Genomic DNA, 17598 nt, shown 5'->3' on the forward strand with positions numbered 1-17598 from the left:
TTTCATATGTCTGTTTGCTCCCCCCCCAAAACAAACAACAAAAAACACACACGTATTGATCCACATATTAGTTTCACACAAAAAAAATTTTTACCTTTACCATTAAACAAATTTATTTTGTCTATAGCAATATTCACAAGATAGACAGAGTAGCCACTTTATCTCACTTGGAATAGTCTTAGCCAAGTTTTCTAATACACGTATAAGGTTAAATAACTACTTATCTGATATCAAACCAGTTTTACACAAATACCATGTTTTTACTGTGTCATGCTGTTAAACGTGTTCTGAATTCTTAGCTAATTTAAACTCTCTATACAAAATTATATTCACTTTTTACCTTGAAGGAAATGATTCATTAATAATTCTGGACATCAAGATAATATAAAATACTTCTGCATATCATCATGAACAACTCTAACAGTTTTAATCCAAACATAATCTGGAAATGTCATTTTTAAACAGGAACTCTAAAATTGTTATAGTTATACTAATCTACATGAAATAATTCTTATTTACAATTTTTTACAAAAAATGGCCACACAAGAAATGTTTTAACTAACCTCACTAGTAAGCTTTTTAATAAATTCGAATTACGTATCAAATTATGCATTGTCACAAAATTTCTTCTCATCATAACATGAGACTCATAAAAAATATTTTATTCCAGATTCAACTGAGACTTATTTAGAAAACTATTTTATTACAAAATTATTTCAATACAAAAATTGACAATTGCCACTCCTTTGTTCATGGCTCATGTACATACATATATATGAGCAAGGTTACATATGCTGGCAACACTACATTCCACTTAAAAGCAGTCTCTGAACAGTTAGAGATGTCTAACAGAAACATTCTTTAGTTTATTTAAGTCCTTCATGAAGAAAACAAAGATCCCAGCATGTCTATTTGACAATTTTACTGCAAATTAGATCTAAATACATCCCTCTGATTAAAATTACCTCTTTTACTTTAGAAGGCAAGCCGCGTTACTTGTATCTTGAATTCAAATTACTATTTTAACTATGCTTGTGTTATTTATATATTTCAATGCATTTTCTTCTCAACTGATCTTTTATAATAAAATTAATGACCTCACTTTACACTTTAATTTTATGCATTATATATGTATATACAACTTGTTATTCTTTTACTATTTCATAAACTTTATGATTTCAAACATTGTTCTGATTTTGTCTTATCTGTATTAAAGTATTTCCAGACTTTACTGATGACAGGTTACGTTTGCTTCAAAATGCTTGATACTTGTAAACACAAATGTTTTATTCTTTCTATAATTTCAATGCTTAATTAAACTCTTTTACAAGAGCAATGTTAGCATGGTACTGATAAGCACTATTCTCAGAGATTGACATTTGTTTCATTACTGAACAAAAAACAATCACATTGCTTTATGTCATTTTAGACTCCTACAAATATTTAAACTTCTTATTTTATTAGTTTTACCCAGAAGATAAGTATCTGTTTGTGAAAGGGTGAAGGTCTATATGATGAACAAGAAAAGGAGATCCAACTGTTGTAAACTCTCAAAGGAACCAAACTGGAGAAATTAAATAGTTGTGGAAAAAATAACTATGCTGCATGACAACAGATTTAAAGTCAGAAGCCATTAAGAACATGGTCCATTGTGAGCATAAACAGTTCTTCATGAAGTTAAACCATCATCTCCAAAGCAGAACAAATGTTTAAATGACAGAAGAGTATGTTAAGTCATAATTGTCAAACGTCATTGTGAAAAAAGGTTGTTCTAGGTTGTCACAGAAGATGATTCCATGATGATAGCAGTGTTGCTTTCCTGTGTTTTTGCTATTATAACCATTTAACCTTTCACACATTTTATTATATGTACTGGTACCATAAAGAATGTTTTCTTACTGCACATGAACTTGAGAAGGAAAGTACGTGAGGAACAATATGAAGAGGTTAGCAAGAATAACTCAGGCACTCAATGCCATAGAATTTACATCTAGAACTGGACAACACTAGAATGGAAAAAGATGGTTGTCCAATGTAGCTAAATTCCATCCAAAAATTTTTTATCAAGATAATTTATAACTTTGGTCTTCTTCTAGTCAAACTTTTTTTTTTTCTGTTGACAGAATGTCTAATACTAGTTTATCTTTTATCTCCATGTATTACATCCTAATTAAAATGTAATAGAAAAAGACATAAAAAAATTGTTCCTCCAAACAAGAATGAGGATCAGTAAGGGTAGATAACATAATAGGTGAAAAACAAAAAAGCATGATCTGGGTATAAATGCAAGGCTTTCCAAGAAACCAAGATACATTAAACATCAAGAGCATAAATATCACAATATGTTCTGCCCAATGCAAGCAATTAAAGAAAATAAAAAATGTGGGAGAGATAACAGAGCAAACAAGTTACTAACAACTCAAAAAGGGATGAATCCAAAAAGCATAAGATTAAAATGAAGTTAGATTTGGACAGTATGTAGCAACTCTGGATAGTTTAAGACAAAATACTCAGAAGAGATTGATGGCTTTCACGGCATCTGAAAATGGCAGATAAGGTAGCTCTGTAACAAACTATTAAAGAAAGACACAATCTAATGCATCAATTCCAGAAAGCAGCCCAATGAGACAGATAACAAGAAAAAGCATATGCAAGAATGGACAAGCATTTGAGCTACCTATGAATAGAATGTGGCTTTTCAGCCAAAGGACAGAGCAACAGCCAGCCATTAAGTGAAAAATGTCAAATTTCATTGTGAAAATGGACATTTAAGGTTGTTGAAGAAAATGATTCCATGGAAGCAATAGTATTGGCTTCCTATGAGAAAGTAAACATCAAAGGGGAAACCATGGTTGAACTGGCTAAAATGGAGCAAAGAGGAAAGTACATGAGGAACAATATGAAGAGGTTTCCAAGAATAACTCAGGCACTCAATGCCATAGAATTTAGATCTAGAACTGGACGACACTAGAATGGAAAAAGATGGTTGTCCAATGTAGCTAAAGCATCAATCATTGAATGACCCAACTGTTTGCATAGCCACTGAAAAAACAAAGGATGGATAGAAAGTGATAACCTCAAGAAGGATGGTCTGCCAAAATGTTCATTGAACTTGGAACATGGCAGGCTCAAAAGGAAACTTGCTGAGAATGAAGCTAAAGAAGTAGAGAAACTACAGCAAAGAAAAACCTGTGAATACAAGTATGGCCCTGATTGTTGATGTAAGCCACCAAATACTGTGTCAGTACTATATTGGATTTGAAGGCATTGATGATCCACATAATAGACATTTTCCTGCTGGGTGGTCAATTGAGTTTGTGTAAGAGCCAGAATGGGCAAATAGGCCAGAACTAGCCAATCATGTATGAAAAAGTGAAAGTTGATGTTAAGGGAATGAAAAATACCATAAAATGCTTTGATTACTCACCAGAAAACATATGGAACTGAAGATAAGTGCAGTAAACTGATAAATCACTCCAATAGTAAAAATGAAGAAAATGATGTGATGACAGATGAATAGGGATATGAAGAAAAGCTTTTTGTATATCTCCCTTTATCATCAAATGGCTTCGATAACAACCTCATGTGTTCCATTTTTAAACAATGTGTCTCTCTAGGTAAAGATTGAGTTAAGACAGGTCAGCAATTTCCTGTTTTCTTTGGAACCACAAAAAGATAGGAATAAAAGCCTATAACAGTGTTATAAACAATTTTGATGGATCATTTCTGATAAAGATATGAGACTTCCTGATCCAGAATTTGTAAGCAAACAGGATTAAAAGGAAGAGGTAAAAATACTGATTGAATAGAAATAGGGAAGATCAAAGAAAATTTAAGACCACAAGCATCTGCACCAAATTGTCAAAGCATAGATCAAAATGACCCATCTCACCTGTTTCATACTTTGGCCACTAAAAAGTGTTGAAAGAAACAAATAAAAGTAGCAGATGTCTATTGAGAACTAGACAAGGAAGGTAAGGCAAGAGGATGGACAAGGATGAACAGAATTCAATCAAAATGTTAATTCCTGTAAAAACAAAAGGATGCAGAAAAGAAATTCACTCAAGTTCATCTGAAATATGGGGGGGGGGGGCTACTACCTTGCAATGTGACTTGATGGGTTAAAGTGTCAAAGGAACATGAGCCATGTGATAAAAGAAACTATATCAATGTAACCCACAGACTGTAAAGTATAAATTTGATCCTTACTATGAGAATCAGGAAAACAAATACAGGTAATGAATGCATAGAAGAAAATCTCAAAATAAGACAAATCATGGTATGCAGGGCATAAAACTGACAATAAATCAAGGCAGAAAAACATATGGACCCCCCCACTCTGGAGGTCAAGAACTTGGGAAGTAAGAAATATAGTGGAAGATAACCCTGCTGAAAGATCATGCACATGACAAACATTGGCAGCAACCTGAATATCAGGAGAAAGTGGAAAAAGTAAAGATTCAAGAACTGAATCATCAAACATGGCACTAGAACTCTCAGGTACAGCAGAAACTGGTTCAAGATTTAAAATTGAATATGCCTGAGAAATAAAAGGGGTAACAAAACCAACAGAAACTTCTTCAGGATTAGGAATAGCAGACAAATCCTGCTCTTCAGACATTGAAGGAAAAAAGCTTAAACAAAGGATTGATCCTGTTCAAAATCACAAAAAAGGTGGGTGTTCTAGAATTTGAGTGTTTAAACAATTGTGAAACCCAACCAGGAAACTAGCAGACAATTTGTCATTAACTGCCCAAAAATATTGATCAACGAGTACTGAAATACAACCATGGGATCTCCTTGCATATTAGAGGCAGACAGCATGAGTAAAAGAAGTAATAGAATTCCCAATACTTGTAGAACCAGAAATGACAATTACCTAAGAATTCATATATATTTTAACAGCACAACTGACAGTGACAAAGTCTGAATTATGACAGCAAAGTAGAGCTTACATAACATCAAATGGAAGGTGATAGAGTGGGGAATTATGGGTAAGTTGTGTACAGGTCATTCATTCAGAACTTTCAGTCACACAACTGTTGACAGCATGAGATAAACTCTACAAGGAAAAGCTTTCAGTATTTCATAGGTAAATCTGCCTGACTTGAATTATATTTTAAACATAAAAAAACATAGCAATCCAAGTTTCTATGGAAAATTCTTGCCCCTACTTATATGAACATTGGCTTCCATTAATTTGTCCTTATACCTTGTGCATGAGGTAGCCTGCTATTGCTCCCTGTTAATTTTCAATAGGTGTGTTTGCAAGTCTTTGCCATACTTAGGATCCAAAAGCGACCTCAAGGCCACCTATTCCTCATCTTCCTCAAAAGTTCTGGTGTATATATTTTTTACATTGGAATTTTCACATCTGATGTATTAGTTAATTAGTATTCCATTCATTAAACTGATACTTCTATCTTCAATCACCTCATAAAAAAAAAAACAGTGACATTTCTTACTTATGACTTCAGCTTTTATGCTCCTTTTATGTATTCCAAGTTTCTTCTCATCAGATACTTTGTCTGACAGTTTCTTAGAGGTGATTGCTCAAATCCTATTTAATCCTTTAGCTGGAAATGTGGACATCTAGACACACCTTCACATCACCTAAACTTTAACTTTTTCAAGTTTCTTTCTTAAACATTCTTACTGTTATTTCTTTGCATTCACCCATTTAATTACATCTTCACTTACATGCTAAGATGTATCTTTGTATTTTCACCAATTTTTACCTCTTAAATTTCGTTGAGCATAAAATAGTTTCCTTAAACAATTTCATATTCTCGATAATTTATCAACCACTTATCTGGTAGTTAACAATGTAGGAGTCACAATATTTACTGAAAATGGACTGTTTATGGGTTTCACTACTGATTTCCCTTGTATACAGACCTCTTTGACAGCATGTTAGATTCAGGTAAAACTGAGTTAATGTTTGAACTATCAGATATATCTGCTTAATAACTGGAGAGTTGGTCAAGATATTAATTACGAAATAAAGCTAAAACTCTTACTAACTGAGAATCTTTCTATTATTTTTGTTAATATGAATTCTATTCTATATAAATTATACAATATAATATAGTTCAACTAAATTTCTCATGCGTATTACACTTTACTTTTTATTATTTTCATTTATTTAGTATAGCATGTTTTTATTATAAACTATATCCTATATCGTACAACAGATATTTATTTGTTATGATATATTTTTATTATAAATTATATTCTGTAGTTAAACTAAGTTTCTCATGTTTTGAACTATATTCATTATTCTTACTTATTTCTATGTTTTCTATTATAAACTGTATTATTCTATATTATATAATTGAGATATGCATTTGTATTTCTAATGCAATCATGAAGCAGAGCTACAAAAGTCTACATCTGGCTCTGGTACTTCCACACAGGTGCAGTAGCCTACAATAGCAGCGTACTGTACAGATTCAACTAAATATAAGTCCTCACACTCTTGTCAAAAGCACATCACTAACAAACTTGTCAATTTTATTGCTGGTACACTGCAACCCTTCTCAGTGGTGGAGTCAAACGATTTTCAAGATCTAATGGCAGCTATGGATTCTTGGTATATTCTTCCCAGTCACAAGCATATGTCCACATTGTTGATTGAAAGTAGGTTTGATGAAGTCCAACAAAAATTCATCTCTATACTGCAACTTGTACTCAACATTAATGTCACTATGGATATTAGGAGTAGCAGACAAATATGCAGCTTTCTTGGAGTATCTAGTCATTTCATAGTTGACTGGAAAATGCAAACAGTCATGCTGGAATGTTGGCATTTCAAGGGGCATCACACACCTGATAACATTGCAGATCAATATGATGAAATAATAAAAACTTTGAAATCAACAATAAGGTGTCATATGTGACATCTGATAACACATCTAACATCATCAAAGCTTTCTGCTTACCTGGGTTTGAACCACAAATACTACGTAGTGTGAGAGATGGTGATAGCTCATCTACAGACTGTGACTCAGAAGATGAACTTTTGGATGAATCTAAATTAGCAGACAATTTATCCAAATTTCTTCCTGAACCCGACCTCTGTTTTTTCACATGCTACAGCTTGTGGTCAGTGGCATGAAAGCTAGACCATTGCTGAAAGTAATTTCCAAAGCATCAGCCACTGCAACCTACATTTGAAAATCAATACAAGCAACTGATCTACTTGAGGAAGAGGCCAGAGTTCAGTCAGTAACACTTACACAATGGAACTCAGAAATGACGATGTTTAAGTCTTTATCCAAAATTCCTCAGGAGAAGTTGTATAATCTAGATACTAGTATATCAAAACTTATTTTTCATGATCGAACTGTGCTTGCAGATTTGGTGACAATACTGACACCTTTGGAAGAGGCAACAGACTTCACCCAAGGTCAAAACATTGTTACCTTCAGTTATGTAGTGCTATGTGTTTATGGGCTGATGACTGACATTGACAGCATGCAGTCCAATATAATTTCAATTTTGTCTTTGCACTGAAGAAATATGTTCATGCCCAGCTCACTCAGTAGGAGCAACAAAGTGTCTTCTGATTGGCGATGGCATTGGATCCCAGATATAAACTTGACTGGCATTTCATTAGACCTATGGTCTATGAATCCAATTGAATACTCCTGCAGCAAGAGGTCAAGAAAGTTTCCTCAACAAATAATCATATAACCATGGAACCAAAAGAGGACTATAAATCCCTCCCTCACAAAAGAAGTGACGTCTTTAGTTTCTTTGCTGCCTCCAAGAAACCAGCCACCTCATCTTCAGAGAATACAGAGATCAACACCTACCTTCATGGTCCTTGGATTCCTGAAGAAGGCAACCCTCTATATTATTGGAAGATCCATTAGAAAAACTTTACTACCCTATCTCTACTAGCCAAACACTACCTGAGTGTTTCAGAATCCTCTGCCCCCATTGAGCATTTGTTTAGCATCGGGGGCAAAACCCTCAGACCTGATTGCTGCCACATCACTGACAAGACATTTAAGAGACTGATGTTCATAAAGAGCAATTGGCAGTTATAATATCTATAAGTCTCCTTTAAAATTATGTTATTTGATCTAAAACTTTGTTATTGCATTTTGAAAAATAACAGAAATGAAATGTTTTTATTTGTTCAAATTTTATTTGTTTCAGTTTCATAAAATAAAAGTATTGAAATCTTATCATCTGCTGTTTTATCATTATTGCATATTACCTGACAAAGTATTCATGAATACAATCCTATGTAATCGTATTCGAACATCAAGCATTTTTCCTGTATTCATTTTCATATTCATAAAAATATGAGGTATTCATATTTGTATTCGATTACTGATCTCCAGTATTCACCCCCATCCCTGACTGAGATGCAATGTTAAATAGAATAATGAGATTGGACACAAAGTGAAATGCAAAATGAACAATTTTTATTATAAAACTAAACACAAAAATAGTGTGTGAACTTGCTTTTACTCAATGAGACTGTCACTTTTACTGGATTCTTTCAACTGCTTCTCTTTCAAAATCCTATTCCCAATAGTTTAAATCCAATATTCTTTATTTTGCAGAAAACATCACATTTACACAGTGCACATTTACACACTGGTAATTCTCATTACAATATAGGTGACACTGTAGCCTCTAGATATCACCTAACTGACCATTGGAGGACATTGCTGTCAACAACTGGCACAATTTGTAGTAATGCAGCAATATTTCCCAAGGAAGAACAGGTATCATCCACTTTAGAATAACATAGGAACAAAGGCAGCTGCAGCAAAATCAACTTAACTACTTTTTTGACCACAGATTAAATGAAAATTGCACATATAGAAAACAAAAAATAAATATTATAATACAACAGGAAAGCAGAAAAGCACAGTATATTCACATACCACAACAGCATAGTACAACACACTAAATGTTGTGGATTGCTATTTATTCTTGTTATTGGATGTTATCAAAATCAACAGATTCCTGCCCAGAGCAGCAATAACATTCTGGCAAAGTGTCAGCTGTAAACCTTTGCTTTTGAAGGAAAGAATGAGTCATCAGTATTCGACCCACTGCCCTTCACTTCTAAGTGAAACGAAGTCAACTGATCATGCTGACTCTTCAATATTGTGTACTGCTGAATATCTTTCCATGTTAATAATTTGTGGACTCTTACCACATACCACTTTAATGTTGAATGCCTGGGAATGCCATTTATCAGAGTTGTTTTCTTAAAGAAAAAATTTGGATCTTAATAAGTATTTTGTTTGGAAAGTATCCTTTAATATCAGATCTTAGGTTACCAGGTCTGTTATCATAAGTTGGCTGTGGCATTTATTGGTCTTCCTAGAGATCCAACCAACTTCCATTCCTCAGCATCTTCTTACAGACAGTCATCAAAGTTTGACCATACATCTGACATATTACCTTGATTACCATAATGCAAGTTTCTTTCCACAGTAAATTTTACTTGACCTTGGGCTGCTCTACCTTCACAGGAGTGATAAGGTACATTTGTGCTTCCTCTGGTCATACCTTTATATACAGCTAGAGATTCTAATTAAGTATTATGAAAGATGTAAGATTTAATATTCAAAACATTTTCATTTTTGAAATTAAATTCAAATAAATATTTACCTTTACCATAAAAATCCTGCCTTCATTCTAAGACAAAAAACATTATAATAGAAAAGTTGACCAAAAAACAGGATTTGAAACAAGTTTATATGACATGTTTATCAAAATGAACAATAGGTATGTACGTTTATTTTATGAGGTAATAAATGAAACTCAAAAGAACAGGCAGATTAATGTCTTATAAATTGTTCAAGAAAAATAATATTATTAAGCATGGACAACTCTTAAAAAATAATTTCAACAAGAAAAAAAGATAAAGATTAAAACATTAAATGACCTCATGCTTTTATGGATTTGTTTGACTAATTTTCAAAAACTTTCACTAAAGCATATATTTTTATATTGTGGTAATGCATCTTAGCTGTATCATTGCCACTCCTAAATTGTGTCCACCAACAGACTGTGTCTAGTGGTTAGCCAGTACACAATCTAATATACCTATCCAACAGTACCTCATGAATATAATCATGGACAAGTATGAAATAAGTAATAAAAAACATAACAAACATTGCTGTTCTTCTTTAAATACAGGAGCTTACAAAAATTTCAAGTTCTGGTAAATAAACAAGTATAACATATTTAAAAAAGAAATGTATACCTTCCATGAAACCATTGTGTGCTCCTGAAGAAAAGGAGGACCATGTTCATTATAATGGACTTCTTTCCACTGGTTTTGAACTAAAATTAGAAATTAATTTCAATATCAAAACTAAGTTACTTCTACATTAGAAGTGGTATATAAATTGTAAAATGAGACAACTTTTGAAAAACCCAACATAACGTTCTTCCTTTATGTGTCACATTAAATGTAACTTGTGTCAGTGCAATTTCATTCTTAATTTTCAGATTCTATTACAGTATAATGTGCCATTGTTTATTTGTATTAGTTGTTAAAAACATTAAAAAGTTTAACTACTTACAGTTAAGAAAATGTTAAGAAAATATACTTGCATACTACATGAAGAAACTTAACTGAAAAATTAGACAAAACCTTTTCCAAACACAAGTTTCAGGTGAGCTGGTTAAGAATTGTAAAGAAAACCCTTAAAACAGTACTTGTAAAATTACTAAGTTTATGTGAACAAATAAATATTTATCTACCTCAAAAATGGAAATAAATTTCTGATATTGTATGGAAAGAAAAGAATCCATGCATTATTTGGAAAAAGATAAATTCAAATTACAGTAGCATTTTAAAGAAGTTACACTACAAAAATATTGACAATTATTATAGCACCCATCATCTTCATCATTCATCATTCTAGACTGTGTTCGCCCACTGCAAGGCATAGTCATCTGCCAAAGATGTCCATGTAGCACCCATCACTCCAATTAAAATTGTTGATTTTAGTACTGAATAATAGTTATCCTTAATATCGATAACTACACCATTGTATTTTTATCACATTTCACCCTGAAGATGGTATTTTGTTTTCTTTGTGCTTTATACAAAAATTATTTGTATCAAAGGTGGTTCTTGCTACTGAAAAACACAAACATTTTCATATTTATAATGCCATCAATAAGGCCATGAACAACACGATTCCTATTCTTTTTTAACTTTATATCTAACAAAATGAGATGCTACAGGTATCTTGAAGTTAGCTGAGAGTGCCAAGGTTATTAATGTGATGGGCAGGAATAACCATGTACAGGAAGACTCCTATCTCTTGTATGTATTTTTACTTTCATTCAACTGTGTTTATTTTCATTAATAGTTATGTCCTCCAAAGTGTTCCACATGAAAAATAGATCTGTTTGCTTATTCTTTAGTTATTGTGCAAAGAAATGAGAGAATCATGTGCCAGAGTAAAACTGTAACCACATCTTAATTACATGTTTCAATTGTTATTCACTGTTTTAGAAATGAATAGATTCAGAGAAAATTGGTAGTTTTAGCATTATACAAACATGAATACATAATATGAAAGATTGTACATGTCTTAGTTTTTTGTCCTTAAAGATTAACCTGTGAAGTATGTAATGTTTTATCGATTTATTGTAGTGCAAAAGTGTATTCATCAGAAAGCTTGTGTCTAAAGCAGAGGTTCTCAAACTTTTCCCTCTCACAATCTATCCGAGTAGCCATGCAATTTTTTGGGACCTATGCTCAATTGGGAAAGAAGGAATTACAGTTGTAATGTATTTCAGCAAAGTCTAAATGTGCTCTTTTAAATAATTTCTAAATAAAAATATGTTTACTGTGTATTATTCTGTAACTCACCCTGATAGCTCTTGAGGCCCTAGGTTTGGGAACTGCTAGTCAAACATCCAATAAAATACATATTAAAACATTTTAATTATTATAATAAGTCTAAACAATTACAAAAGAAAGGCTGCATATATTAAAAAGATCACCAGGACACAGGCTATGATGTGAGATATGTGTCCTGAGGTTTGGAGGTGACAGCAGAAATAGGACCCACACAGTAGTGGGAATACACTGTCTACCAGTCTTAATCTCTGTTCCATAGTCTCACATCTTAAACAACAAAAAAAACATGTAAGAAAAATAAAAATAAGGTACGAGATCAAGATTTGGGTGGTCAAGTCCACAATGTCTCACATCTATATCACCTTCATTGTCTGCAGACAGTTGTAGGAAGGTAACTGCTCTCCAAAGAAATGTAAAATGAAAGAAAAGCAAAAATAAATAAAGTTCTACAATATTTACTTAACTGTTGAAATAATGTTCTTACATATAAGTATATTAAAGCATTGGTATAGAATGTGTAGGGTTAACTAACAAGAATATAATGAAATATGTTTGCATAGTTTAGATAAATGAATATCACAAAGAAAACCTAACTAAAGTTTTGTTTTAAAAAATGTTTTACTTACAAAGAATGGTGTGTGTTTTTTATCATATATTGATAAGACTAAAGGTTTATTAAAAAATTAATTACAAGTTAGAAAAAAAGATTTATCTAATTCAGTCTTGCAAAGTGTTTTCAAGGAAAAACTGAATGTGTTTAAATCTCCTACATAGCTAGCTGTCTTTAACGTATACACTCACCAGGATCATACCTCCATAGGTCTTTCAATGGTAAGTTCCCTGAAAGTCCCCCCAGTAAATAAAACAGTCCTTCTTCAGTCAAGCACACAGCATGCTTTGATCGAACACAAGGTGCATCACAATCATCTTTATTTGAATTGTCTTCACTTGCCAGTGACCACATCCTCCTTAAGGAATAATGCACACAAAAACAATGAAATATTTGTCTTGTACTTTTGTTTGCATAAGTATTTTAATATTGGACTTTATAATCAATGAATATTTGAGAACAATATAATGTAATGTGGATATTTTTAAATGAAAGAAATTGGTCAAATTAGTGAAGTACACATAATTAATAGTAATACTGAAAACCAAATATTATACAGAATTTTTTAAAGCCATATAAATCATATTACTGTTCACAATTTCAATGGTATTTTTAAATTAAACAACCCCCCCCCTCACACACACATACATACTGAAAATAAAGTCTAATGAATTATACCAAAGACAATATATAAAAATGGACAAAATCTCAATCTACTTCTGTAGTGAATCATGTCACAGTATTTGTTTTGCAGTTTAATTATATCACTGCTAACAACATAAATTGCCTAATGTTTAGTACTGTACTAGAGTATCATCACAGCTCACACTGTATGTTGATTGGCTTGTCCCTAACTTAAACTTATTAGTATACATAGCATTCAGTGGCTTAACATTTTCTTCTCACTCATGTAATAACGTATCTAATCAGTTTACAGCAGGATCTTCTCCAATTCATCTAAATTTCAAATTTCTCTTTTGTCAAAAAAGGAGTTTGTTCAACAAGGATCTGCAAATTCAAACTTATGAGAAGCTTTTGATTGTGTGAGATTTTTCATATGGCACACGTGAAATACTTATTTTGGTTTTGATTGAGAATTGCTCTATCCAAGGTGCAGGATTTGCACTGTCAAATGAATCTAGTAGACAAGAATCATCCTGCAACACTGTAGTCCCCTCCATTGACCAAGTTGAGTTGTAATATTCATTTAGTGACATAGTGAAATGTAATGTTCATCAGATGTACATGTATAGTAGCTACATTAGTCACCACTTTCTTATTATTTACATGATATAGAATGAAGGTCACTTTATTTTATTTAATCGTGTTGGCAAACAGAAGGCGTGCAAAGCATTATAAATATCAAAGTTGTTCATAATATTTAGACTATTGCTGCTGAAACTTAAGCTGAATGAGACTAAAAGTATTGTATATATGGTACCGAGTTGTTTTAATTTTCCTTGTAGCTTAATTTAAAGGAAGTAAAGTTGCATGTTTTCTCTCAGTAATATAAGAATATTCAATTCACTATTAACATATGCAATTTGAAATAATCAGTACTGCATGTATTTTCTTTATTTAAAATAACCCAACAAAAATGGAAATTAGATTTTGAATATGTCACCTTTACCTAATGGTGAGATTTTTTGATGGAGCTCTAGTACTAAAAAATTTTGCACTACACCACTAGGAAGGTACAATGTATTACAAGTACTCTGACTCGAACTGTGCTGAGTAACACAAACTGAAGTAGAATGCAAACCTTTGAGAGGGTTAATAGTTGTGTTTATAATTTAGTATAAAATAGAAGAAATGTAAACTTTCTGTTCATACTTACATATACTTGGTTGACTAATGAGTAGGGTGACTAGACATCCCAGTTTTTACGGGACAGTCCAATTTTTTAGTAGTTTGGTCCAGTGTCCCCAGAAAAGTTATTGGGTTGCACAAAACATCCCAGTTTTATGATAAAGACATCAAACTGTCAGTCACATCAAATTAAGAATGTAATAGGCCTAGCTGACTTGCTCATTGTTGTATTATGTAACCTCCTGCTGCCAAACTCTCTCAAAAGTTCTGTCTATACACAGTGAGAAACACAGGTTTTCCCTAGGTTTTTAGTTAGTAGTACTTTAGTATATAGACCTATAGCAGTTGGTGAATGTGGGTCTATCACCCCAAAAAAGTAACTGAAATTATTTCTAAAACAATTCCAATGTTAATATTTTGGGAAATAGTGTGGAACAGTTCAATAAGTTTAAAGTAAATTAAATTAAAGTTATTTCAAATCTGAAATAACCATTTTGAAATTATGGGTAAGGGTTGAGCTGTTCCAGTTTTTTGGATTGGAAGCCTGGTCACCCTACTAATGAGATGCCATGCTATTAATTCTTGTATTACACATCATTTATCTCTATATTTTATCATTAATTAATGAATTACCTAAAGTTGTAAGTAATAATACATAATAAATTTTCAAAAGAAATAAATTCAATATGATAACACACCTCAGTATACTGTACAATTACAAGACAGTTACAACAGATTTAAGTCGCTTTTGTTTGGTAAATGTTTAATAACTGTGAAATATCAATTTCAGTTATGCTTTTATCGGAAAAAAATCTTACTTTTCAAATGTAAAATACTGCCCAGTGTACGCACACAAAACAAACATGGTAATTCAAGTTTTGACATATGACCTTTTACTAGTATTAGTTCTACTGGTACTAGGGCTAATATGTCACGTATCACTGTATAACAATATTTAACACTTAGATTTAACTAAGTTTCAGACCACTTGTTTCGTCGCAAAAACGTTATCAAAACAGGTGCGTAAATTTATTTGTATTGGAGATGTATTTTATTGAATTTTAGTATTTACTGAAATATCGAAGGAAACTGTCTTTGCAATAGGTCGTCGCACAAAATCTGAATATCGATTAGAGCATGTGCAAGGTTAATCTAATTTATTTATCAGCCCTACTTACTAATACGTAATACACAAAATATGTATATATATATATACTAATAGAGCTCTAGAGGTTGAACTCAAGATAAGTATAAATATTACAGTATTCACTACAACCAAAAAATAGCTTAACTGTTATTATTATTTACTATATCCTTCAGAAAAATAATGAACATTATAATGAAGCTTACCATAAATTCAAATTACGATTTAATGATATATAGAGATACCATTACCAATCATTATAAATATAAACAAATATCATACCCCATCTAGTGAGAAAAAAGTAAAACTAACCACTATTCTACAAAACACGCGAACTTAAATTTATGTTAGTGTGCCAAAATATGTATTAATAAATGTGCTTTTGTGACTTTAAACTTGTTATTTTTTATTATTACTTTCTGAGTCTGGCTGCATGCATAGTTATTAATTTGTGGTGAAGAGTAGGAGAAAAAATTAAAGTATTAATCATTTATCTTGTTTCAACTCACAATAACAATCAGAATTTTGCTAAAGAAGTAAAAATTCAAATTCGAGATCACGATTCTATTTCTCTGGTAAACATTTTAGTTACCGGTGAAAATATAGTAATAAAAAAATAGAGACCCAGTGTTTGACGACAGTCTCAAAGTCTCATGCCAAATAAAAATTGCAGACAAACACTGAAAGACTTGAAAATGGATGTACAGACAGTAAGTCATTCATTTATTATATTTAGTTGTGGCAAAATGAATTAGCCTCATTCAAATATTAGATAATATGTATGTTAGATGATCAACTACCTGATCATGCAAAAGAACAATTGTACATCGTCAATCTGGATCCGAGTCATAAATATGGTAACCACTGTGCCTATATTTACATTGGTCGAGATGAGAAACGAGAATATTTTGATCCATTGGAACTGCCTCCACATAATCTCAACATAAGAAAATCACCAAGAAAACTGTCGAACCTAAACTTACAACAACAATACTGTAAGGACCATATTCGTTTATCCCTCTCTCTCTGTGGACAGTATTTTATATTATACTTATTATAGTTGTCGACGTGTGTCCAAGACAGTTCAGTCCTCAAAGATTTGTGAAAAATGGTAAGTATTGTTATTCTATAATAGCGATAAATCACATGTATTATGTAGCAAAATGATTTACTACAGAGTTTATTAACTAGATGTTAAAATTAAAGTTAGTGAAACCTTCGTTATATGTGTATAGAAAGTTTGCAGGTCATGTGTTTTGAAAGTTAGATAGACTGAACATGTCAGAGTGAAATATCTCCATGGTGTTAATGAACCACAGATGGAAATGAAAAGAACGTCTATATGCTGCATACTGTTCTACGGAAACATAAAAACATCTTTATGAAACGTACGCAATTATATGTAAGTTAAAAACTGTATATAACCCTTAGCAACATTGCCCACCTTTGTAAAATACATGTAATGTAGATAAATACAACATATGTAATTCAAAAAAAAAAAAACGTAATTTGTAATCTCATTCAAATAATGGATAACAGCAGATTTGTTAAAATCTATGTACAATAAGATTGTTGTTAAAATACTGGTTTTGACATAATTAAATCTGGACATTGATGACGTAATCATATGTAGAAGCAAAGTGTCTACCCTTGTATAACTCGTGTAAGATAAAACTATAAAGTAACATGTGTAAATGAATTATTTTGCCAGGTTATATGGATATCATAAAGTCAAACTAGTGAAACAGTAAATTTTAAATCATTGCATGAATTTTAAATATGCGTCTTTTTTCACGACGATTTACATAGAAATGATCAAGAAATGTAATTCAATATTGAACTTATGACTTCGTGTTTTAAACCTAGCCATCTTGAGACGCGTTGATCCACTTCGTTGAACTAGGACGTTATGTCTGCCTGTCATGGTGGCCTAGCAACGCGTCATCATTGTCTCTACCCCTTCTGTTCCTCCTTATTACCAGGCACCCCCTGAGGCGGCATCCTTTTAGTACTGGGGTAATACCCTAACAACTAATGTTGCTTTCAAAGATTTTTGATAAATATCAACAAAGCCTAGCCGTTTATTACATTTTTTAGTCTTTGATCATGATCAATGACGATGAGTTAAACTGTCATTTATTTGACTTACTGTAAAAGTAGGTTTAATAAAATTTCATA

General features: G+C 32.1%; 1 protein-coding gene across 1 annotated transcript in view; it reads right to left on the bottom strand.

Annotated features, from left to right (window-relative positions):
- LOC106464964 (tip elongation aberrant protein 3-like) overlaps positions 1–15665 on the bottom strand; it is a 66980-nt gene extending 51315 nt beyond the window's left edge. Inside the window, exons 1-3 of the mRNA XM_013925138.2 lie at positions 15627–15665; positions 12659–12825; positions 10241–10320 (exon numbers count right to left, since the gene is read on the bottom strand). Of these exons, the coding sequence (XP_013780592.2) occupies positions 10241–10320; positions 12659–12821 (243 nt within the window). The 5' untranslated portion in view covers positions 12822–12825; positions 15627–15665. The remainder of the gene's footprint in view (positions 1–10240; positions 10321–12658; positions 12826–15626) is intronic.
- Between the last annotated feature and the right edge of the window lie 1933 nt (positions 15666–17598).

Source organism: Limulus polyphemus, unplaced genomic scaffold (genome assembly GCF_000517525.1).
Source record: "Limulus polyphemus unplaced genomic scaffold, Limulus_polyphemus-2.1.2 Scaffold1795, whole genome shotgun sequence".
In the NCBI taxonomy this organism is placed as follows: Eukaryota; Metazoa; Arthropoda; class Merostomata; order Xiphosura; family Limulidae; genus Limulus; species Limulus polyphemus.